Source organism: Trematomus bernacchii, unplaced genomic scaffold (genome assembly GCF_902827165.1).
Source record: "Trematomus bernacchii unplaced genomic scaffold, fTreBer1.1, whole genome shotgun sequence".
Classification (NCBI taxonomy): domain Eukaryota; kingdom Metazoa; phylum Chordata; class Actinopteri; order Perciformes; family Nototheniidae; genus Trematomus; species Trematomus bernacchii.
Window position 1 is genome coordinate 3,555,253 of NW_022988082.1, and position 26,335 is coordinate 3,581,587.

General features: G+C 41.8%; 1 protein-coding gene across 1 annotated transcript in view; it reads right to left on the reverse strand.

Moving 5' to 3' along the window:
• The window catches only part of LOC117474903 (vascular endothelial growth factor C-like), a gene marked incomplete at its 5' end in the record, with an annotated part of 44,785 nt that extends 28,980 nt beyond the window's left edge, over positions 1-15,805 (reverse strand). Inside the window, 4 exon segments of the mRNA XM_034120928.1 lie at positions 4,550-4,689; positions 11,229-11,419; positions 15,575-15,695; positions 15,698-15,805. Coding sequence (XP_033976819.1) covers positions 4,550-4,689; positions 11,229-11,419; positions 15,575-15,695; positions 15,698-15,805 — 560 coding nt within the window.
• Positions 15,806-26,335: the final 10,530 nt, after the last annotated feature.

Here is a 26,335-nt window from a genome sequence, read left to right on the forward strand (position 1 = left end):
CCTTATTATTACGCTCATATTAAGGTTGATATTAGTATTTTTTGCCTCTACTGTGACATGTCTCCATGCTTTAATGTTCAAAAAGCAGAGCCCAGTCTGCTCTCATTGGTTAGCTGGCCGGCTCTGCTGTGATTGGTCAACTGCTTAGAGATGTCCCGCCTTTTAGCCTATCACGAACAATGTGTTGGAGCGCGAATGATAGATGTTAGGGGACCATAATGATTGAGCAACGTGCCACAAACTGAATCAGTTAATCGCCAACCTTTAGTTGTGTCCGTCATGCAGGTTACCAGTTTGTTTTACCAATCGGCCGAGAGGAGTCAGGTTGGAAAGGGCTGTCCCGTGCAGTACCACCTGTACACCAGGGACGTGCGGTGAGGTTCATGGCTGGTGAGGCACTGACTCTTTCAGAGTCAGATTTACAAATATTATATTTTGACCTTAATCGAAATATTCTGTTATTTTCAAAAGCTTTTTTAGTCTGATGCTTTGATTCATTTTAAACAGACCGTTCAACAAAAGGATACCCAAAATCTAAATATTGGATTGTTCTTTCTTAGTAAGATCCCATTTTCATTACAAATGTGGTCTTACCTTGACTTGAAGATGAAGTCCATGCTATCCTTCTGGACAACAATCTCTATTGCTTTTTTGTAAAAGTCCTCCTTATCTTCCTCTAGTTTCAAAAGTCTAGTTTGTTGTTTGCTCTACCGTCTCTGCGTAGAACTACAGTAGCAACAAGAACCTGTGGGCTCACGTGCGCCCCCTTCAGTGCGGCAGAGGTTATGGCTGCCTCCCCTGGTGCTTTTTTCATTGCCGTTGTATGATGAGACCAGCGAGCCTAAATATCATATATACGTGAAATAAGTTATTTAGAGACTATGGATGGCGAGGATAAATGTAATAAAGGGATCTACAAACATTACATTGGTGACCTACAGTGAGATGGTAACAGGCATGCGCTTAGGGCCCGCTTTCCAGCCAGTTTCTGTGGGGTGACGCATTCTGAGGTGAGGCAGATCTCATCTGTGCCTCACCTCACCCCACAGTAACTGGCTTGAGTGCGCTCACAAAATAAGTGCCCGCGCTAAATTAGTGCCCGCTCTCCAGCAAGTTACTGTGGGCTTACGAGAGGCAGAGCACGTCCCTGCCTCACTTCTCATCGCTCCCATGTAGTTGTAGCGGAGCTCGGCAAATTTGCCGATTTTGACTATAAAAAGCGATTGGAATCATACAGAAATCACATTTACAACACAGATCAGTGGAGACATTTTATTATTATTATTATTTAGTTTTTTTTCCGTTACATTGGAGTATGCCTCCCCTGACTGCACGTCGCTGACACACACACACACACACACGCATGCACTGAGTCTTCCTCCACTCCGACTCTATACCTGCACACACACACACACACACACACACACACACACACACACACACACACACACACACACACACACACACACACACACACACACACACACACACACACACACAGCATCAAGGGTTATTAACGTCAATTAAGTGGATTATTTGAGCCACTACAAGTTCCAGAGTAGAGAAACTAAACCACAAGATTGTCCGTGAGGAGAATGAAACTGTAGATATTAACCTGTTAAGCCCTGAGCCTGTTTTTCAGGTCTCAGGCTCGAAAATGACATTCCCAGAACAAATGACCATATCTTCCCTTCTAAAAGGGTTAAATTAATAATCTTTTCTCTCAAAGTAATGATAAACCTGTGAGTTGGATGTAGAAAAGTCAGAATCAATATAGATGTTTTTTATTTTAAAGAAGATTCAGATTTTACATAGTAAAAAACTTTAAATTATAGTGTCCGTCCAAACATTCTTTTTTACTTATAGTGAAAACTACCCTTGGATGATGGTAAGGTAGACTAAAAGCTTTAGGAATCCAAAGTACAACATATAATAAGTACCCTGTATCAAGATTGATGCAAAACAAGTGACATTTGACCTTTTTAGAGAGATTTAGCAAAAAGAAAACTCCACCTCTGAGGTGATTTGGGTGGAAATTAGCGTTTTTACCGTTTCTCTGGAACCCAGAACCCAGAGAAACGGATGTGCAGAAAAGATAAATAATAAGGGTTTTATGAGTGAGTTTCTGTGCAGTAATGTGTTAGCATTTTTCGCTCGTTGCTAATTCAGAGGCTCAGCGTTAGCATTGTGGGTTTAAAAAAAAAAAAAAAAAAAAAAAGATCAGTTAGATGAGTTTCTTCCCATTACACGGATATAAAACATTCATAGTTTATTAAATATTAAGATGCCCTCAGACACTGTTTCCTCAGATGACGCGTTTTTCCCCCCGGTATCGGGGGGAAGGTGCTTAACAGGTTTTAAAGGGACCAAATATAATATATCAGTTTAATGAGAAGTGAATATGAAAGTCTGAAGTTGTGTAAATGCATGTGAAATCAATTTTATTCACATAACATCAATCACATAAGAGGAGCATCCTATGATATTACATTCCAATGATATGTACTAAACACACACACACACACACACACACACACACACACACACACACACACACACACACACACACATTTCTTTAAACAACATCTACTTGGATTCCACTATGATCTGCCCATCGTTTATCATACTGCTCCTTCTCCTGATTTGAAAAATGATGAGACCTGTACATGTATAAAACTATTCTAGAGAACATATTGTTCATCAATCAATGTCAGCTAATTAAAGATATATATGTTTCAAACTTATGTCCTCAAACTTCAGTTAAGAAATGCAACATACAGTATTTATGCTTGAGGTAACATTAGAGTATTTCCCAAACAACTGAAATGATTCACTGTAAAATGTCCTGCTTTGTAATCCCGCTTGATGAAAAAGCCCAGTGTGCTCTGATTGGTCAATGTCTGCGATATCTGCGCCCTCTGAGTGCATTTCTCCATGGATGTGTGGTTGCCGCCAGTGCTGTTGCCTACAGGGCTTATGAGCCAATAGTATAAGGACTTGAAAGGCTTCTCAATTCTCTCATTTCCTCTCCTCGACTCCTCGGTCCTCCGGTAGTGACCCGGAATCTCATCTCATTTCTCTAAATGCACATCGAGGACCGAGCATCGAGCATCGAGGAGGCTCTCTGGAGGAGCTATAATCGAGGATACACTGATGGGTCCTCCGCGGATGTATTTCCGGCAACAGAGATGTTTCAAAGAGTCGTGACACACGGCCGGACTTATCTCAACCAATGACAGCTCTGCATGCATCCCCTGGATATTATTTTAGTAACTGCTTTCATCGTGACGCAATGTTTCCAGTGAGAACAGCTGTGAGGTCCGTGCAGAAAGCAGAGCAGTGTGTATAATATATATCACTCAGTATAACAGGCCTACATTACTCTCTGTATTTGTTTGCTGTAGTTTAGTAGATATCTACAAACAAAGAGTCCATATTTTTCTAAAACCATTTAGTGCTTCACATAATAAAATACACAACGGCTGTAGCCTGATTATATTATATGCTGTAGGAGCTGTAGGTGCGTGTTGTACAGTATGTAGGTGTGTGTGTGGTACAGTGTGTAGGTGTGTGTTGTACAGTGTGTAGGTGTGTGTGTGGTACAGTGTGTAGGTGCGTGTGTGGTACAGTGCGTAGATGCGGCGGACAGACGGGTCTCAGTTGGTTTGGTGTCCTATGCTTACTTTTAATACTTGTAAATAAAACTTTTGCCCCGTCATTTCAATTCCCCATTTCAGCGACCAGAGAGAGAGGGGGGGGGGGCCAGTCTCTGATTGTGTTACGTTATTATGAGAGTGCTCTCATACTTGTTTGATTCTGAAATTGTATATATATATAATAATATGTGTGTATATGTCCGCATCTGTAGCCTGTTATTGTCTCATTATACCGCACTGTGAATGAAAGTAAATATATAAGTGGTCATGAACACATCTGTCCATCAGACAGAGGGCTGCTGTGCCTCCTGTCATCATTAATGGACGTCTCTTTAAAATGACTGCTCAGAGGAGAGGAGTTCTCATTTCTCTGACCGCCTGCTGCTTCCCCTCCTCTCTCCTCGGTTCCCCTCCTCGACTCCTCCGCTCGCATCTCCTGTGGGCGGGGCTAAGACACGAGGATAGGAGTCGAGGAGGGGAGTCGAGGAGGGGAAATTAGAGAATTGAGAAGCCTTCATGGTGTCACGCATCTCTGTGTTGTCAGTCAGTTATTATGAAAAAACAGAAAAGTTTGATGGTTTGATGGTGAATGGCGGCTTCACTCCCATCCCAAGTGCTCAGGGACAAAAGGAGGAGCAAGGCCAGTTGGATTCATCTGAAGGAGTTACAAAGTCTAAAAAGCCACGCTGGCATCTTAGCTCACCGGTAATCCACACCAACACCGTACATTTGCCATCTGACTGGCAAACACCCTATTTTGACATTAAGGGAATCTAACAAACACTCGTTATACCTGTGTTTGCCAATAGGAAGACCTCTGTGTGTGAGTGTGTGTGCGTGTGTGTGTGTGTGTGTGTGTGTATGGGTTGCACAATGATGCAGTGAGTACTTACTCAGGCAGGGCTCTCCGGATGATGCTGTGAACCTGTTTGTAGACGTCCAGTTTGGACAGGCAGCTGCACTGGGTGTGGTTGGCAACACTGATGGTCACCGGCTTGGTGCCTTGGGTGATCGGCACTGTGATCTCAAACAGCTGCATAGAAAGCAAACAAGAGGACAAAAAGACAAGGTAAATCAAGACAGGGTGCAAAAAGAGACTGACGGGCAGCATGAAGGATTGGCAGTGCACTGTCTGTGTGTTGTGACAAGGGAGCAGCAGAGGGGCATATGACTGCAGTGGCAGCTATAAATACCATTATAATCTGTACAAATATCAATAGTAAAGAAAAGCTAATACAGTTATACTCCTAGAGGTTAACAGGTTGTCTTCTCATCCATTAATTGATCAGGTTGATTTTGGCTTGATTCACTGTTTGAACCATTTTTGTGCAACAGTGTTTTTTAAATACTCGATTTCTAGGCTTTACCTCGGTGCCGTTGTTGACAGTGGAGCAGTCAAAGCTAGCTGGTGTTTTATGGGTCTCTACCGCCAGGCTGCTAGCCATCGGCGCGGTCCCGCAGTCCTCCGATGGTGTGGATGTTGGTCCAGATGCTAGGCCAGCAGCCACCGGCGCGAGCCCAGAGATCCTCCCGCAGAGCTAGCTGTTTTGCTAGCCGGCCTCTTATGAAGCCAGCTGGCGGTGTGTAGATCTCTCCTGCTCGGCCACCAGCCCTCTGCGCTGACCCGCAGTCCTCCGAAGGTGTGGGTAGAGGTCCTGCTGCTAGGCCGGCAGCCGTCAGCGCGAGACCGCAGAGACCCACCGGTGGTGCTAGCTGTTCAGCTAGCCAGCCTCTTCGGAATCCGACTGATGGCGTGTGGAGCTCAGCGGCTGGGCCGCCAGCCATCAGGTCGATGGAAACGACGCCGGGACCCGGACACGGGTGGATATCTCCCGAGAGCAAGAGACACAGCAGAGCCAATAGCCCAATATTCTCCTCTTTTCGTTTTAGTCCCTTTTTTTTGTTTGAGAGAGTCTGCCAGGAGTGCCAGATGAATGAACTGTTAAATGTTAAGAAGCCTTGAGACGCTGTTTCTTGCAAGATGTTGCGTCTGCTCCCGGGAGTCTCACAATAATAAGAGCACTGTTTGGAGAGATGACGAGTGGCATTCACAGTGGCCAATCAGAGTGGTTCTCAAACCGGATACGTCACACGGGATGAGGGTTCCAAACCAACCAGAATTGTTTAAACTAAGGAAGTAGCGTAATTCATATACCGATAGCAGCACGGTTTGTCCAGCGGCTTAACGGTATACCAATACCGTCCAATCAGCTACCGGTACTGACTTAGTACCGGTTCTCGATACCCATCCCTAGCTATGAATAATACTGTTGTTGTATAACACCCATGTGCCCTCTTACTGGAACTGGGTGTGCGCTTGGCATGGGAGATGTTGTGTCCTGCGGCTCCACTGCTCAGTTGGGGATGTTTTCGTTATCACTGGTTTATCCAGCTTGATGACAAGAGAGCAGAGGCCTGTACTACGAAGCTGGTTCAACCTAACCTGGATATGTTTGAGTTAGCCGGTTGGCCCAATCCAAAACATACGCGCTCTGGCTAAGCTGTACTACGACGCTGGTTATCAAGTGGATCGCTCAAGCCAGCCGTGTCCTATCTAGTTAGGTGCGCGTTCACATGAAAGGGGTGGTATTTGGAGCATTCGACCAATCACAAACATGGACAAGCGTACTGACAGCGCAGCGTCATACTTCCTGAATGAAAAGTGAACTTTAATATTAGTCAAATATGAAGAAGTTAAACTTTAAACATCCATGACTTAAACACTTTATCCAGGATCAAAGCCACATAGCTGCACCTGCAAGGTGAATACAGCTGGTAAAAGAAAAAGTGTTTGAATGCGTACATTAACAGGTTTATGATATCACTGCCCCGTCTAAGACACGATCTGACTTTAATTACATTTGACTCGAGTGTTTCGTCAACTTAATGTGTTGCTTAAAATAATACTTCTGCATACAGTATGTGACACTGTGAGTGTTGCACGGCCAGATACGGCTCAAGAAGCTGACTCAGATAAGGAAATATATGATACATTATGATGTGATATGATATGAATGATAATGGGACACATCGACGTCTGCACTCACAGTGCTGCGGACTGTACTTAATGTTACTCTGATCCGGTTACTTATGTCGTGGCAGATATTTAAGTAAGCTTTCTTAACGCTAATGTTATAATAGTCAGATTGCTCTGAAGATGGGAAGGTGATATTCTATTAATGTTCACGTTCACACAGTCAGTTGATTTTTGCCGGCCGTCTTTCCTGCAACGGCAGTTTTTCTGTATTTCCTCTATCCTGTAATATGAATTGATCGCTTTAAACTCCGCACACGGAGCTCTGATTGGTCAGCAGGCAGTGCTTTCACTGAGTTGATCTCTTAGCCTGCAACCTAACCTGCTCCGGAGCAGGTTAGCCGCTCAGCATAAGTTACCATGGAGATCTAGCCCGCTAAAAAGAGAACCAGCGTCGTAGGACCGGAAAGCCCGAGTTTTCCCTGAAGTCAGCCGCCTAAGCGAAAATCCAGCTTCGTAGTACAGGCCTCTGGTGTTGGCGAAAATACATTGTTGATGAATAGGTCAATTTAAGCTCCTGTCAGATCTGTTTAATTTGGTTCATAGAGTATTATATTGTTTTCATGTGATATTTTAATGTTCTCCAAGTTAGCTGGATGTGCCATTCAAACTTGAAAATAACTGAATATGTCTGTGGCCGTTCAACTATCCTAGACTTCAATAAGAATTCCATCAACAAAAGTGGTCCATCATAAGAACACACCATTTCATACACTCTTTTTACAAGGACCCTCAAAAGGAGCACTCAACTTGTCTAACTTGAAGCTGAATCACTGGGGAAATGATCATTTCAAAGTGAAAGCAATGAGCGAAAATGTGAAGGATTACCACTTGAAGAACAAAAGGAGTAATAAGGAGCTGGGCTTGGTCTTCACATGGCTCTGATAAAGATACTTTCACAAGACTGCTTTAGAAAAAAGAGCAGAAACCCTGAGAACCACTTCATTCTCTCAATCACACAGTTGGATAGCATGAAATGAAGCTAATTAGTCTCAATGACTCCTATTCAAACAGCTTGAGCTTCTCTTGCTCTCTTCTTAATGAGGATATCATTAAGGCTGACCTCAGTCTTTTTGACCTGGTATAGAGCGCTCCATGGTTACAGAACAGACACACATAAAAAGAGATCTTGAGATCGCAGTGAACAACACGGGGATGAAAGGTTTGTCAAAACACACTTCTAATGATGTTTTGGTTTGCACATGCAACATTCTTAACACTACGTATGTCTCCTTTCAGGCCTTGATGTTTGGAGAGACCAATTTCCAGCGGAGGGTTGAAGTGACCAGAAGAAAAGATTGTCAAACTAAAGCTTGTTTAAATATTTAAAAACGTGATTGATCCTTTTGATTGATTCAACAGAGGGATTGCCAGTTAACAATTGATGAAAACATCAACAATCAATGTACTGTATATTTAATATTCTATGTGTGAAATTGAATGCATTTATAATATATTTTTAAAGCAGCCACATTCACCACTGTCCTTTGATTTATCTCTGGCAATTATATGCCAACAGAACATCTTGATTTTAAAGTGTGGTGGTCAATACTCGCAGGAGAATTTAGCGTCTGAATTGTGTGACGGATTTAATCTTTTAAAATACAATGGACTAGATAACATTGTGACTGTGATGATAACATATCAGAGAAAAGACAGATGGTAAATAAGTGTATTACTGCAATGAGAAAAAAAAACATAAGAAAATAATTCTGTTTTTTGCACCATTGGTCTTTAGATGTGTTGGTGTTTGTGGTGCTGAATGGAGAGCTCCTGCAGAAAGCACTTTAAATGCAACTCTTAATTTGCCTGAGTATAATTTGTGTTTCTTTTACTGAAGTGCTTTGCATTGCCACACAGCTGCTCAGGGGGAAATGAATTCAAGAAGAGACCAAAGTCTATTATCTTCTCCCCTTCTGTGGTCGGAGGCTGATGTGTTGTCAGTGCCACAGACCCTGTACTCACAGATGTTAAACCACACACTCAGATGGAATGAATTCAGAAAAATGTTGCTGCTTTGCTGAAGGCCGGCATGGAGAAGCAATGATAAAACATCTAATAAAAACAGCTTAAAATCAGTGAAAGTGGGGGATTTACTCCTCCCTGCTGATGTAACACTTGGCCCTGAGAAAATTCTGTCATCTATCCATTTGCTATTTACTATGATCAGACAAGCTTTGTCTTTTTGAGTTTATAGGGGTAGGCTGCCAGTTTGCCTTTAATAATGTGTTAAGTTTTGGCTGTAGGTGGTTTCATAAAACATGGAAGGAGGGTATCCCTGGAAGGCTTGAGTGTTCTTAAAGTCATGCCATTGTGCCAGATCATTTTGGTGTACAAATGAAACTTTGTTCGGCCTGTGTATGGTGCTAAAGAAGGTCATAGAAAACATTATGAGTCATTGTCTATGAACCATGACTTAACACAGAAAATGTATCTGCCATCTGGCAATTAGCTGTCAAGATATCTTGCTCTGGGACAGAATGTTGGGAGGGGGACAGGCCAGCTGACATTGGGCCCCATTACTAGTGAAGCAGTGAATAATATCTCTAATACAGCATATGTAAGGTATTAAAGGTAAGGTCTTTTAACACAGCCAACCATGACAGAACCAGAACACATTAACCAATATGAAAGAATGAACGTCACAATAAACCAGGAAGAAAAAATGGCACCCTGCAGAATGAAAATACACCACAGGCTGGACCCTTCTGCAGAGAACCAGACACACATAAATGCTTAAAGACACTTACAGTCAGCCAAGTTGTAAATTAAACAGTTTAGAACAACTTCTATTACCTGCTAAGTGTTGAAACCTTTCAACCATTGCCAGCTGCTCGAGGCATTGCCAAAGCAAATCTGCAAAAATGAAACCTCAGGATGACGAAACCAACCACAGAACGCTCTTTAGAGAAACACTTTGACCCCTCACCTTTCCAAATATCAATTTTCAAACAAATTATTTACAATGACATTCAGAAAATCATTCAAATTCAGTTGAATAGTAAATTGTCTATCTAGTCTGCCATCATTGGAATGATGTACTGAGTAGCATATGTTGGTCGTCTAACTCTGGCCAGTAGTCTGATGTTGCAGCCAAAAACAGCAGTTAGCGAAAGCCAGTGGAGAGAAGGAATGTGTTGTGAAACCTCACAAAGACTGAGGCTCAGCACCCACAGCCTTGTTACCGCTGCCAGGCAAAAGCCTCTTAGCCTTAACCTTGGCCTCCTTCTTTCTTAACTCAACTTAAGGATAGCATGCTTCATTCTACGTTCCAAGAACCTTTCAAACACCTTTGTCGAGTTTGGGACAGAATTATGAATCAAGGCTGACTTTAAGTGTGTTTACTTTTAAAAGTGAGTTAATTGTAGGCTCTTTCTGTAAAGGACAAAACAGCAATAGACAAGTGTTATCAGACACCAATGAACCAATCAACACCATCTGAATCTGATCGAATGTACTAACTAGGTTTTGGCTCATCGATGCTGACACGACCAACCACAGTTGTTTTTCTTTAACTGGCAGCTGAGTATGTAAGCAGTTGTCCAAGTCTCACCACAAATAATCAAAACACGAAATGTTGGACACTGCCATAGGCGAATATCATTTCATTTGGCCATAGACCAATGGCAGTCAACAAGCACATTTCTTGATCGGTTTTGGTATCGGTCAATAAACCGTTGGATCCCTAGCCCATCGTGCCATCACTCAGTTCAGTGCATATCAAAGCTTCCTCTTTTCTCTTTAACTTCCTCCATTCTGATGCTTACAAGGTTCATACGTGTACAGTCTTATACAGACACTCATTCTAACATATGAGTATAAAAACAATAATTGCATTTTCACATAGGTCTACAAACACAAATACGCAGTCATGCATTTGTGGCTACAGTACCCTTCCTGCTCTGATTGAAATCAGCTTCATAAATCATCAGCCAAGACTGCCAATGGTAGCTCATAAAGTGAACACATGGGAAATGAATATAGCAGCTGGCGATTGAGGTGTATGGAATGCACACTGTAAGCTAACCTTCAGCTAACGGCTACACATCATATACGTCTGCACAGTGGACAACTTCGGGACAGAATGCCATGACTCAGAGAAGGCAAATAGACATTTCAAAGCTTGTCTGATGCCCCAGGTCTGGCTGTTGGTAAGTTATCATTATTAAGGGGAAGGTTTCAATGCTACAAGGAGGGAGGTGCTAGCTAGGTAGCTTCCCTACCTTTCCAGTGACAGGATTTAATGAGGGGTTCACAGTCCCAAAAAAAAAAGTGATTTATAAGAACACAATGAATCAGTGAATGTGATAGCATCAGGAAGAGCCCCGTACTGAGAGAAAAAACATGCTATTTACTCAACAAGGGGATGAGTGTAAACCTAAACCAAGAGTCTCCAGGTGTGAACCTGGTGACATCATCTATGAGCCATGCATTCGTCTTTTTCTTGTGAAATTCTGGGTGGTCCAATCTTCAACCATTAAGGATCCCATATACACAGAGCACATTGTAAAAGTGTAAAGGCATAAGAGTGGGCTTACAGTTTTGCTGAGGTACCCAGTGGAGATGTTTCTGCACTGTTTGTCTTCAGAGTGGCAGCACCCTCCACATCTGTAGACGGACACACAGGGTGGTTTATAGAAGATGTTGGTGGGAGCCCCGAACTCCCTGCCCACGTCGACACACACTTCCCTGGGCATGCACTGAGTCTTCCTCCACTCCGACTCTATACCTGCACACACACACACACACACACACACACACACACACACACACACACACCACACACACACACACACACACACACACACACACACAACACACACACACACACACACACACAGTCAGCACCACCACCGCCTGCAACAGATCTATTCTCAGCTGCTGTTCATGGATGAGAAGGAAAAATCCCTTGTTTAAATGTGTTTTATTATCTGACCAGATTTATAAGTATGTAATCACTTCTTGACTGATAGACCTGCAAAAGTAAGCAGTTGCATTTCAGTCCCCGTAAGCCCCTGCTGGAGCCAATATGATCCGTCAAAACCGACAGCAGTATGATAAATGGATTCTTCCTAATAGAAAAGTGATCAAAATACCCTGCAGATTATGACAGAAAAATACAGAATGTTTACTCTCCCAGCAAACTCTGTACAGAATATATGATTACATTTTGTACCAGAAACCAGAAATTAGAAAATATTAAATGTATTTTATCAATCATTATATTAAGGCACCCTCAAATGCACCAAAAAAAACATAGAATTCAAAATGGCCAAGTTCCTGTTGGGTTTACGGTATACTGTACATCCTCTCCATGTGTTACATATACGTACAAGATTTCCTACATGTAGGACAATCCCATATACGGGGGCAGCGTAGTAGGTGGCGCTGTGGAGCCGGTTTGACACACCCATGCTCACAAACACTTTTTCCCAAATTGTTTAAGCGTCAGCTACTGGCAACAGGAGGTTACACGTTTGGTACTTTAACATCCTCCTCCCAAAGCTAACAAGAACTGCGTCAAGGGACAACTTTTGCAACTTGAAATCAGTGTTGTCAGATGTCCATCCGTCTCAATATCACCTCTTTACTCATCTCAGTTCTGACATTTATTCAGCAGTTTCTTTATAGAGGCAATGGCAAGGCAATAGTTGTTTTTTAGGTAAGTGAAATTATTTACTTAATTCATTAGTGTCACAAACGTTTGTTGTCAATCTGGGACCTGTTTATAAATGCAGCTGGAGAACAACGTTAACCAGATTTGACAGGGAAATAAGCCATGTAAAACTGATCTGTAACACAGGTTTACCTGAATCACAAATATACCTTTTTAACCTCCCTGAATCCATGAAACCATTTCTAAACTAGAGTGTGCAACGAGAAAACTGCAAATATCTCCAAAGTATTTGAGGTATTTCACTGAAATACCTAAAATACTAGCCAGGGTTACAGTTTGTAACTAAAGTATAATCTTCATAATCATTTGTTCTTAAGGTCACTTGGGGTGCCCAACCTTTTTTAAACCGAGATCTACTTTTTAAAGTTGCCAGTCCTGCCGAGATCTACCAGTCCAAATAGAGAGGCGTAGCCATTACTGACAGCCTACTACCAGGTAAATACACACTTCTACTTGTATAAAACTGACCTTTGTACGATTAATACTTCATAAAATACTGCAGATCCTTTATCTTACCTCTTTCTAATCTACACACATACAAGTATTTAACTGAAGTTACACAACAGTGTTGTTGATACAGAGTTGGGAGTTTATTCACACGTCACATACTACAGTGGGTAATGTTTTCAAGAAACATTGAACAGTGCTGCCACATCTGACACAGGAGAAAAAGAAAAGACTCTGAACCCTTTCTTTGCCATTATATAAAAATAGTGTTGCTACAAAAGTATAAATTAGGCTTACTAATAAGACAACTCAGATCTGAAGCTACACAGGAATCTGCTGCCAGAGTGCAATAAAAAAGACAAAATTAATAGAATCAAACCCTTTTTTTGTTGCATTTTAGTAGAGTATAAAAAGAAATGCCTTTAAAATAGGATGCAAGCAACACTAGTTTCTTAACCTGAATTGATAATAGACTATAATCAATTTAAACAGAACAGATCTTAACGTTTGCATTCTTATACCATTCTGTACAATAATTATAATGAATAAGTTCAAACAAACTAAAACTTACAGCTGATTAATAACGGTATCTAACTTGAGTTTTTATTATATCAAAAACCTGTTGAAATGCCTACTGTTATTTTTACTGTCCCCAAAAAAGCGCGTCGGCAGCCTCCAGGAATGCTTCTTTCACAACCTTCGCCGTCTTTGAAAGACTTCATGTGTTTCGCAAGAATGTGAACTGACACGATAAGATGCTATTGGTAGCAGCCTTGCTCTTGTTGTTGGGCCTGTTGAAAATGGACTGCTGTGCATTTAGCTGTCCTTTCAGGTCCCTCACCTTTTGGGAGCGTAGGGCAGAATTGGGAGGGAATCCGTCTCGTAGCGTTTGTGCACTGTTTTGAAATGCCGCTCCTAAATTACCCTTCTTCTATAAAGCCACGCTCGCATTGCAGATGAGACAGATGGACTTTGAATTGGAATAGATACAAAAATAATCATCCTCCCACTCGGAGTGAAAATTATATATTTTGGGCTTTTTTGCTTCTGCCATAATTGCGGTCTTGTGTGTGTGCGGACTGTCACTCCTGTTGACACGAGCCTCATCTCAATACCCCTCCTCGACTCCTCCTTTCCCTCACTCGCGTCCCTTCCTTGCGTCTTAGCTCCGCCTCCGTAAGATGCGAGCGAGAGACACGAGGAGGTGACGCGAGGACAGAGGAGTCCTCAGGTATTAATTGGGATGTCCTCGTTCACTCAAACGTCACTCTTAAACGACGTCTGTTAATGATGACATGTTGCACAGCTGTATCCCCTCTCATCGGGCTTAACTGAATAACCTTTAGAACCGCCCATTTGTTGTTAAATATGTATTTAAATGATGAATTCTTTCTCTTGTTAGTCAAGGAATTCAATGTATGATGGTTGGTCCCTGCTTTTGTGTTCCGTTTTGGTGTAAAATGTACATTTCAATAAAATTATAATTATAAATAATGTGAAAGCCTTTACTCTGAACATGTGTGTCCTGTAGATCCCCACATTCACCACAAACCCACATTCAGGACTGTGAATTTTAAATAATTTAACTCCTGAATATCTTTAACACAAAACAAAACAAATAATTTTTATTTATCAAGATCTAGCCATTTATGAATAGCTTTCTTAATAGCTATGTTTTAGTGACGTTCAAGATCATAAACATGACTTAAATTGTTAGTATAACCTTAAGAAATGAATTGCACATAATAATTCCCACGGAGCTGTGAGCACTTATACATTTATGTGACGCTTTTTCCACTCATTCTTTCCAGTTCTCTCGTTCTTCCTGTTTCCTGTGTTGAAATCGACCAGCTGTGAAGGTGGGGGGCGGGGCTGAGTAGTGAAAACACTTCCGCGTAGTCTGCTCTCGTGTATCCTTCCTTTCGTCTCCTCCCGCACCCCTCCTCCCTCACCCCTCCTCGACTCCTCCGTGTGCATTTCAGCTCTTGGGACGTCCTTCAAAATGGCGTGTCTTGATCGATTTCCGGGTCAAGTCCCGGAGGAGGGGAAGAGAGGAGTCGAGGAGGGGTATTGAGATGAGGCTACTGACAACATCAGCTAACTAGTGCCCACTGCCCACCAGCCACGCCCCGACACATGGGGTCACGCCGGCCAATCACAAAGCTTTGATACGTTCAAGTGCATTATTCTGGCGACAGGAAGATTATGTTATAGGACATTAACGATAAAACAGAATAATTGTTGTTCTATTTTTAGACACATCTCGCGATCGACTGGGAATCTCCCCGCGATCGATCCGACTGGTTGGGCACTCCCGCTAAGTCATGGCTCAGACTACATGTGGTGAAAAACAGTGTAGTTTCCATCAAATAAATACTACTAAGCTAGATGATAAAATGATGCCCAATGGAAATAAATACAGGTTTTTCTTATGTTTAAATGTGGTGTTGTTTTAGAGAGTTTGGCAGTGTTTCATATCATGTATAAACGTAATTGTGGTGTTAACTCAGTTAAAGACATAACGTAAAAACCAATTTCATTACAGCCTGCCTAATATCGCAAACTAATGAAAAACAAACATTTGGTGACATCATTTCAAACTTGAATCTCTCAAAGGCCACTCTTCATTAGATGATTTAATGAAGGGCCCTCTAAAGGAGCTTTTCTTTGAGGTGAACATTTAGAGTGTGCTGCTGTGATTCCCCAATTATTATTATTTTCAAATCAGAAAGAAATAGTGTTAAATAAGTTAAAACATACTTTTCAGGACATCCAGGTTGAGGTAGGCAGCAGCGAAGGTTGGCTCCTCAGCCGGGGGCCTCAGTGGGCTCTGAGCCCGGGGGGAGACCCTGGAGGCCGAAGAGGCCGCAGAGAGTTTGGGATCTGCACTTCAGAGGCGGTCCAGTACGAAGGATAGATGAGACTCATCAGCTCGTCCACGCTGGAGGCTGAGCGCAGCTGCTGCTCCATGTCTGGCTTCAAGGACGAGTCCTGGAAGAGACAACACACACTGAGACACTGTGGTACTGTTACACAGCTTCAATACTCAAGCAATGACTGAGAGTGTGAACTACATCCACTGCCCAGACTTATTATGGTCATTGTTCAGATCCCATTGTTGGAATGACTGTTTACATTGTTTTTTTTTTAATCATGGCCAATACCAATTCTAGTGAAAAAACTGGTCACAGTACTGAACCGACCCAAAGACATCCACACGAAGCACGCTGACGTACAACAGGAAACATGGGGGCCAGGGAAGCATCATGAATAAGTTGATCTGCAGTGAAAGCCGGGGGTCATGATGAGCATATGGACAATCAGAAATCAGAAACAGTTTATTGCCAACAAATAAAACTATTATGAAAAACTATTTTAACATTAATATATGGAGCAATTTGTACATGAAATATAGATATACCCAAAAACTATGTAGAGTATAATATGACAAAATAGAATAAAATTAAATATGTGCAGTGTGTTTGAAAGTATGAAAAGTGGAAAGCAATGCAGATATTAAAGAGGTAGCTTGGTGTACAATGTGTATCGCGTGCATTAATGTAATGCAAAGTGTCCATAATGTGGCTGAGGGTAAGAGAGGACGAGGATGGAGATAGAGCCCCATTTATAATCCTGGCATTTTGTGAAGCAATAGCTGTCACTTCTATAGAGAGGTTCGTGTGAGTCAGCAGCAGCAATGGAGTGAATGTCACTACAACACATTTTAGAAGCCTTTTTTTCTATATATTTCAGTTATATATGTATATATGCTCTCCGTGAGACTTCTGAAAAATGTCAACCAATTGTAATGGTTGGATTGTTGGAAGTGCATGATGATCATCATCAATGATATGATATCATAATACATTGTTGTCAGTTCAAGTCTGGAGGGTTTCTTTCATCACAGCAGCACCACAACTTCTACATCAAATATTAAGACAAGAAACAAGGACACAGACATACAACATAACATTCAATCATTATATGTTCAAGACACCTTTTGTACTTTTGATTTAGAATTGAAAATATTTAATTTTAACAATACATGGTTGACCACTGCATTGCCAAATGTCATGGTAACAATTCATATTGTTAGGACATGGACGGGGTTAGAGACAATCTTAATATGCTATTATGGTTGTTTTTCTTCTTAGAGTCTCTCACAGACTACAATTGTTGAGCAGAGGTAATTTGGTTTAGCACTGGTGCGGTCGCTGGAGAGGTGACATGAGCCTCAAAAGTCAGGTTAAAGAGTGAGCGAGTGTTGAGAGGTTAAGAGAGAAATCATCGTTGCATTGATTTGATAGGTTTCGACATTTTGCCCTTATGGGTATCAAACCAACCCAGCGTTAGTAATATGAACAGGGGCGGACTGGCCATCTGTAGAATCTGGAGAACCACAGAACGGCCGGTCGTCAAGGGCCGTTGACGGCCGGCCGGCCCTTTACATTTTTTTAATTTAACGTCATCTTTTAATTGCGCTGACGGCCGACAGAGGGCGACAGCGGCCGCTATGCAGTTGTGTGGTTCTTATCTGTCAAATAATCACACACGAAGAAGAAAAAAGACCGGCCACACGAAGAAGGGATTAGACGCCGAGAAGGAGAGAATGAAAAACATAGATACAAATCAAAGAAAACGGTGGGGGCGAGAAGGCAAGAGGAAAAATGGTGAAGTCACTCGCAGGTGAAGCATATAAATGTCGCAAATTGACAGACCTTTTTCAGCAGCTTAGAACAAGTGCAAGATGATGAAGAGAATGATGAGGGCGCGAGTTCAGATATACAGCCAGCCTCCTGCGTTCATGATGAGGGACAGAGAGTTGAGCTGGTGGAAGAACCAGCTCAACTGGCACATACAAGAGCAGGCAAGAGGCAAGAGGTGGGTGAGAACTATCCCTTGAACTGCATAAATGCCAGCCTAATAAACAGCTGATTTCTAATAACTAATAACAAATAGTACTGTTTGTGTGTTTACTGTTTTACGATGTCCCATGTGTTTAAGACATCTGAGGAGTGTCCGCCCTCTTTAGGTGAGAATTATCCCTTAAACCAGGCGGCGGCTCAGGTTTGGGAAGGCTAAATAACTTTTTTTTACCTGACGCTGCCCGCCTCCGGCGTCTATAGAAAAGAGATCAACTCAGTGAAAGCACCGCCTGCTGACCAATTAGAGCTCAGTGTGCAAAGTTTAAATCTATCAAGTCATATTACAGGAGAAAGGAAATACCGTTTAAACTGCCGTAGCCTATGCAGAGAAGACGCCGACATGTCGCACTTATCATTCATATCATGAATCAGATCATCGATCATATAATATCACAATATTTCCTTATCCGAGTCAGCTTCTCGAGCCGTATCTGGCCGTGCAACACTTACATTGTCATATACTGTATGCAGAAGTATTATTTTAAGCAACACATTAGGTTGACGAAACACTCAACTCAAATGTAATTAAAGTCAGATCCACTCGTGTCTTATGGGGCAGTGATATCATAAAACTGTTGCACGCATTCAAACACTCGGTAGCCTAGTTTATTTATTTTTTAACCAGTTGTTATATATTCACCTTGCAGGTGCAACTATGTGTTTGTATCCTGGATTATATGTTTAAGTCATGGATGTTTAAAGTTGATATTTGTCTAATATTAGTGTTACTTTTCATTAATGAAGTATGATGCTGTGCTGTCAGTACCTTGTCCCTGTTTGTGACGGTCAAATGTAGCTAACCCCGCCCCTTTCACGTGCTCGCAGCTGGAGAGAGAAACCCTGGCTTGATTTACCGAGTTGATAACCAGCGTCGTAGGACCGCTTAGCGAGATCTCGTTTGTTAGGGTTAGTTAAGATAACTCAAACATATCCAGGGTCTGTTGAACTGGCTTCGTAGTACAGGGCACAGGTGGCTGCATAGCAGCGCTAATGTCAAAGACACAAACATTATACATTATATTTTATTTTACCAGGATGCAGTGAACACAATTATTAAGGCTTAGCCTTCCCTAGCCGACAGTACCAACCAGCGTACCCCGCCGCCCCTGACTTGAACTGCATAATAGTAGGCTATTGTAAAAAAATTCTGATGCACCACCGCCCCCCACCCCCCTGAATGTGGCTGGTCATGGGTCAGATTCCAGGGCTGAATTGTAGTCCCAGTTCCGCCCCTGAATATGAATATGTTCATTAAATCACACTTTCCGGTCCATTAGCCTCAGGTCCAACTAAAGATCATCATGTGGGCGCTCTCTAGCTTCAGTCCACAACCATACAGGCACAACTAAGCAACACTATGTATATATATAATACATAAATACAGGCAGAAGCAAGAGAAGCCTCAGTCTCCAGAACATAGTCTGTTACACAAAGTAGTGGAAAGCAACTCAGTACATTTACTCAAGTTAGTACTTTCAGTACTTTTTTGACATATATGTACTTTACTTGATAGTTTCCATTTTTTGCTATATAAATTACTTTCTACTCCACTTATCTCAGAGGCAAATATTGGACTTTGCAACTCAACTCCATTACAAGTAACAACTTATAGTTACTTAATTTGTATATATTAAAACACATAATATGCTCATTTGGTGTAATGCAGTAGCTGTACTGCTGATTCTACACAGTATTGTTATTGTTATTTAAGGTATTTAAATGTTGTCCACATTGACAAACTACAAAACTATGCTCCAACTTGTGTAAAAAAAACACATTGAAAATATCAATAGTGCATAATGAAGTACTTTTTATATTTTAAGTACATTTAGCTGATACTATTTCTGGTCTTATTAACTTCATATTTTTTTTTTAAATAGGCAATTATGCATAAAGTATTTTTCCTTTATTGAAAATTGAAGCATATTAATGCTAACATGCATTACTATGCTGTATTTTAGGGCCATGGTATTTATACTTTTAGTCAATGATTTGAGTACTTCTTCCATAACTGGTTACACATGCCTTCTTTTAAATAATGTCACTCTATTCTGTAAGGCGGCATCCAACTGAATCAATTCTGGAGGCCATAAAAGTGTATGTAAATTATACCCTATAATATAAAGTTTAATTAATTGATTTTCCTTAAATTAGTAAATATTATTTTAAACAATGCTTAATAAATTAGATTGTTCACCATTTTGATCCAAGATATCTGTTGTAATGATTGAGATCATTTTTTTCCCAAGGAAAGAACATTTCCTTTTCCGCAAATATCAGGCCCTACTACAGCGTGTTAGTTTATTTATCATTGTTTATTCTATACATGATGTTCATTTAATTTGAATTCTAAGGGCATAACCCCATTTATTTTAATCACATCTTCTAAGAGCAGACCTCAGAACAAGCAAACCTTTACTTCTGATCTGACACAGCGTTTGGTGTTAATATCAGGGATGCAAACTCATCAGGTATGAAAAAGGTGGACAAGGATCCGAGCCCCCCGACCCCACGGAATATCGGCTTTAAAATGAGGAATAACAAGAGGATTTTAGCAGTCAGAACAACTAAAGCAGCAGTGGTAATAATAACAGAAACGCCAAAGAGTCACATCTAATAGAATTATATAAAGCATTAATTTTAATTGTGTAGCAGTCAGTTTATAATTTTGGCAGCACTGTTGAGCATTTTGAAAATGTATTTTCATGCCTCTGTGCAAGGCTTAGTCTTTCTATCTTTATAGCCAGTGGTGTAAAGTAACTAAGTTCATAAACTCAAGTACTATACTTGGGTACAATTTTGAGATACTTGTACTTTATTTATGTATTTCAATGTTTTGCTACTTTGTTCTTCTTCTCCTCTACAGTTCAGAGGTAAATGGTGTACTTTGACTCCACTCCATGTATTTAATACCTTTAGTTACTTTACAGATGTGGATGAATGATGTGAAATATAATCAAGTGTTAAATCAGACTTTAGTTCCACCTGGAGTCAATTCACAAGCTACTCTGGTACTTCTACTTTTACTCAAGTACAAGACCTGAGTACTTCTACTTTTACTCAAGTACAAGATCTGAGTACTTCTACTTTTACTGTCGCTACTTTAACTATATTTGATGATAAACTTTTGTACTTTTATTTGAGGAACATTTTGATTGCAGGATTGTTCCTACACTCTGGTACTTCTACTTTTACTCAAACCTGAGTACTTATACTTTTACTCAATACAGATTTGAGTACTTCTACTTTTACTCTAGTACAAGATCTAAGTACTTCTACTTTACTCAAGTAACAAGATCTGAGTAACTTCTACTTTTACTCTAGTACAAGATCTGAGTACTTCTACTTTTACTCTAGTTACATATCTGAGTCACTTCTACTTTTAATCAATTACAAGATCTATACTTATACCACCTCCGTTTTAGGCTATGACACAAAACTATAGAAAACGAAGGCTAAAGCTAACTTAGCGGATAGTGACATGTATGCTAGTTAGCTAGCTCAACGATAATATTGCGACAAGAAAACGTTTCAGTGCACATCACACGCTCTGCCGCTCCGACAGGGAGCTCTGCTGCTGAACACCTGAACGGTCCATTCTAACAGCTGTTCACCAGCGGTCCAGTCTGTGCCACAGTGACCTCCGGACCGCCACAGTTAATATTAACGAACGCACCCGTAGGTAATGTAGCTGCTGAAGCTAGACCCTCATCCCGGAGCAGCAGAGCCTTATTAATTATACATCCATGAGCAGAGCCGACAGGCAGGAAGACTCGAGCACACAGCTCGCACCACTCTATTGAATAACCCGAGGATTATGTAATGTTAGGAAGATCTCAAATTAAGAGATACTACCATTACATCCACCTGCTCATTGTAATCCCTTTAAAGGTCCCATGTCATGCTTTTCCGGTTATTACCCGTCCCCTTGTGTGTTATGAAGGTTTTTATGCATGTAAACGGTCTGCAGAGTCACAAACCCTCAAAGTACACCCTGTAGCGAGTAAAACTCTAACACAGAAAAGACCTCCCAAAACGCCTCGTTGGAGATTTCCTCATTACTTCCTGGGTATCGCTACGTAGGGATACCCAGTAGCCACGCCCAGAGCTATGGCCGCACCCTCTGCCAGCCTTTCACGAAACAAAGCTTCCCAAACCTCTCAGCGATTCATGCCGGATATGTACAGCGTAGGGCACTGAAGAACGATGCTGTTCCTACTTTGTTTGGACCAGCGGGAGATTCGGGTACACAACCTGTAAGTATTCATTGTTGTTTGTGTATTTATGATGTTTAAAAAACAAGGTATCTACCACGACTGTTTTAAATGGGTAAACGTTTTTCGGGCTGCTAAGTTGGGATCGCGGAGAAATGCTCTCCGCAGACCCATGCTCACAGCGTTATAAACCTTTTTCTTACTCAATATCAAGCCACACTTATTGTTTTACTTCGGCTGTGAGTGTTTGTGTGTGCTCAGGATGAGTTTAGCTTGTTCTCGCTGTATCTGTATCGCCGCACACGGAAGCCTGTCTCGCTGCTCCTCTGCTCCTCACGAGCAGCTGCAAGCAGCAACGCGCCTCTCACGTCGCGTGACCAATCAGAGCACACTGGGCTCACAGGCAGTGGGGGGCAGGAACTCCAACAAGCCGTTTAGGACAGAGAGTGAATACCGGTGAATACACATACTTTACAGAGATGCTGTAGGAGAAACCAATGTGAGTTTGGAAAAAATGCACAGTATAAAATCTATTCTAGTAGACCTCACAATGGAAATATGATCAGTAGAAATGGCCATGACATGGGCCCTTTAATAAACCATCTGTAAGAGCTGCATTTATACAGATCAGTTGGAAACCAGGTCATTGTACTAGCTGCACTACTGTCCAATGTTCAGACTCACAATACAACTAATTATTCTTCTGTGACCAGTGTATGGTTAGTGTATGAATGTTATCTCACTTCCTGTGCTTCAATACATAAGATAAATGCCATTGTACTATGCATGATAAATGTAACATCCACACACAATAACTCAGACAGAAACAATATTACCATTAGCTGCAAGCAAGGCGTCTATCTCTCTCTCACCACACACACACACACACACACACACACACACAACACACACCACACACACCACACACACACACACACAACACACACACACACACACACACACTACACACACACACACACACACACAACACACACACACATACACACACACACACACCAGATGCAAACACACACACACAGTTTGAAACAGCCCATTGTAGTCGTATACAGCCACTGCAGAGACAAAAAACAAACACACACAAACACACACAATATTTCCAACAAGAAACAATGTGTTTATTGGTGTGTTTCTAGACATGCATGATGTGTGTATGTGCTTCTGTCTGCACATGCATATGTCCTGTCTTGGTTTCCTTTGCCTGTGTGTGTGTTTGTGTGTGTGTGCAGTGCGTGTGGTTTGTGTTGTATGTGTGTGCGTGTGTGCGTGCGTGCATGCGGCTTGTGGGTGCATGTGTGTGTGTCTGTCCTGTCTCCATTTCCCCCAATTTTGTGTGTATTACTCTTTGTGTTTTCACACACACACTCACGCTGTCGCTTCACGTGGGAAAAAGGCGTTTCTCTGTCGTTTTATCAGGTCAAAGAAGCTGAAACAAAGCTTTGTGAACCCAGCAGCTGTAAATAGGACTGCTGCCACCTGACAGAGGAACTCCAGCTTCCTGCCTCAACACCACACTCAGTGGACTGACATCAGATCAGTTTTATAAATACTTTACAACTGCAGTGACCACATTCAGACTGAAGCTGTGGAACATCAAACTGCTGATATCAGTCCAGTCGAATCATTTTTATTTGGTTGGCTTATTACATAAACATTTACAGCCCAGTCCGATTCCCTCTTTTTTATACAAAACTATTCATGTATCAAAATCTATTTGTAAGAATGTAAAGGTGTGTGTATTATGTTAACTCCCACTCCAGCACAAGCACCCTCCTCCAACTGCCTCACACACTTACACACACACTTTGCGTGGCATGAATATCAGCCTATAAGAACTGCTAATGAAAATTATAACTAATGTGCTTTCAATTAATCGTTTTACTGTGTAGGTGCAATGGTGCATATCACCATCTCAGTTGCTCCAATAGGGGAATAGAGTAAGGAGCAAAGGTTCTATGTACAAAGTATGTGTGTGTGTGTGTGTGTGTGTGTGTGTGTGTGTGTGTGTGTGTGTGTGTGTGTGTGTGTGTGTGTGTGTGGTGTGTGTTTGTGTGTGTGTGTGTGTGTGTGTGTGTGTGTGTGTGTTGTTGTCTGTCTTTCTTTGTGTCAGTACTATGGACAGGCCAAATACTTTTGTTATTTTTGGAAAGATACATTAAGCTCAGACAGAGGGGTGTCAATAGGGGAAAAAACGAAAATAAAACAAGATTGACAATCCGTCAAAGACATGAAAGACTTCACCAATTAGATACATCCATATCATTTTTTTATTGGTGACCCACTAATTAACATAAAACTGCAATTTCCAAAATCATGGTGGACAGCTCCTCTCAGAGGCAGCTGTGTTTAGCTCATTTCAGTAAACCATGTAAATGAACTCATACATTGAAATCATTTATGTTGTGCTTTGAGTTTATCTGGTTTGACCATGGAGCACCATTTCAACTTATGTACCTTATATTCATTCAGCCAAGAATCATAGTAAAAAAAAAACACACTCCAAATCTGCGGCATGAAGCAATTGTTCAAAGGTCATTTCTACAACTGCCGTTTAGTGTTTAGTTTTATGTTTCTCTTTCTGTCACGGACTGTTCAGACTGTCTTGGATTGCATTTAATTAACATTCAGCTAGATTCTATACATATCCACATGACAGTCCTTATTTCATTAACAGGGCGATGCCAAGAAAAAGACAAGAAAAAAGTTCATCAGGATAATATTTTTACATCCATCAATAATTGACAGTCCATGGTGAATATGTGTCCCAAGGTAAGAGCTTTCATTTAAACATATCACTTTTAATACCTTGTGAATTACACTGTAAAGCCCAGTAGGATATATCTGTGATGTGATTAGTCTCCAAACAACACCAGCGTTGTATCAGAATTACTATCAGGAACATTTTGTACATATTTCTTTTACTTTTGCCGTTTTACTTTTAACATGGTTCGCAACATGCTAGCCGACCGCACCTACTCTGCCATACAATATAGCAGAGAGGAACTTTTCCAATTGCGAAACTTCGTGGACAATATTAACCCTCCGACAGACAATGGAGATTCACCATGGCTACCTGTTGCTGTTCTACCTGAGAGACGCAAGAAGAAGACAAAGCGGGGATGCCGGGCCGGGTTGCTGGTCAAACTGAGAAAACGTGAGAATCGGCCCCCTCTTCCGAGTATTCTTCTGGCTAATGTTCAATCCATTGAAAATAAGCTAGATGAACTCAGAAGCCGGATTGCTTTTCAACGGGACTTAAGAACTGTAACGTGTTAATTCTCACTGAGACTTGGCTCAACCCCGCTATCCCGGACTCCGCTATTGTCCCTGACGGACTCTCTATTTTTCGTCAGGACCGGCCTGCAAACTCGGGGAAACGTAAGGGAGGCGGTGGGTGTAATGAACTAACAACAACTGGTGCTCAGATGTGAAGATTATTTCATCGGACTGTTCCGCACAGCTAGAGCACCTCATGATCTCATGTCGGGCCTTCCATCTGCCGAGGGAATTCACATCTGTTGTGATAACAGCAGTGTATATCCCGCCGCAGCCACTCGCCGACAACAACACGGCACTCGATCAGCTGTTTGGGTTTATTGATAAAACCGAGACTTCACGGCCAGATGCGGCGTTCGTTGTGGCCGGAGATTTCAACACCGCCAACATGAAGAAGGTTTTGCCAAAATATTACCAACACATCAACTTCCCGACGCGCGGGGGAAACATACTGGACCTGTTTATTCCCCTTTCCGGAATGGATATAAGGCTCTCCCTCGCCCTCCCTTCGGCAAATCAGACCATATCTCACTACTGTTGTTGCCTGCTTACAAGCAGAAACTTAAAAGGACAGACCGATAACAAGGACAGTACAACGATGGAGCGAGGAGTCAGATTCAGCACTGCAGGATTGCTTTGCATCTACGGATTGGAGTGTGTTTGAGGACAATAACATCAACACACACGGACACTGTCATCTGCTACATTGGGAAATGCATCGATGACGTGGTACCGAAGGTTTCTGTACGGACATTCCCAAATCAAAAGCCCTGGGTAAACGGTGAGGTGCGCGGCAAACTGAAAGCGCGCACTCTCGCGCACACAGCGGGAGATTTGGAGGAGTACAGGAAGTCTAGGTATGATCTCCGGAGAGCAATAAAAAATGCAAAGAGACAGTACAAAGAGAAGGTGGAATCTGACTTCAAAGGCTGTAACACTAGGAATATGTGGGCGGGACTAAGGACAATGACTGACTACAAAGGAGCAGCGGGGGGTGCTGCGGGAGTGTCTGCGTGCGCATCTCTCCCAGATGAGCTAAACAGTTTTTTTGCACGCTTTGAGAGCAGCCAGGCTGTGAGGTACAGAGG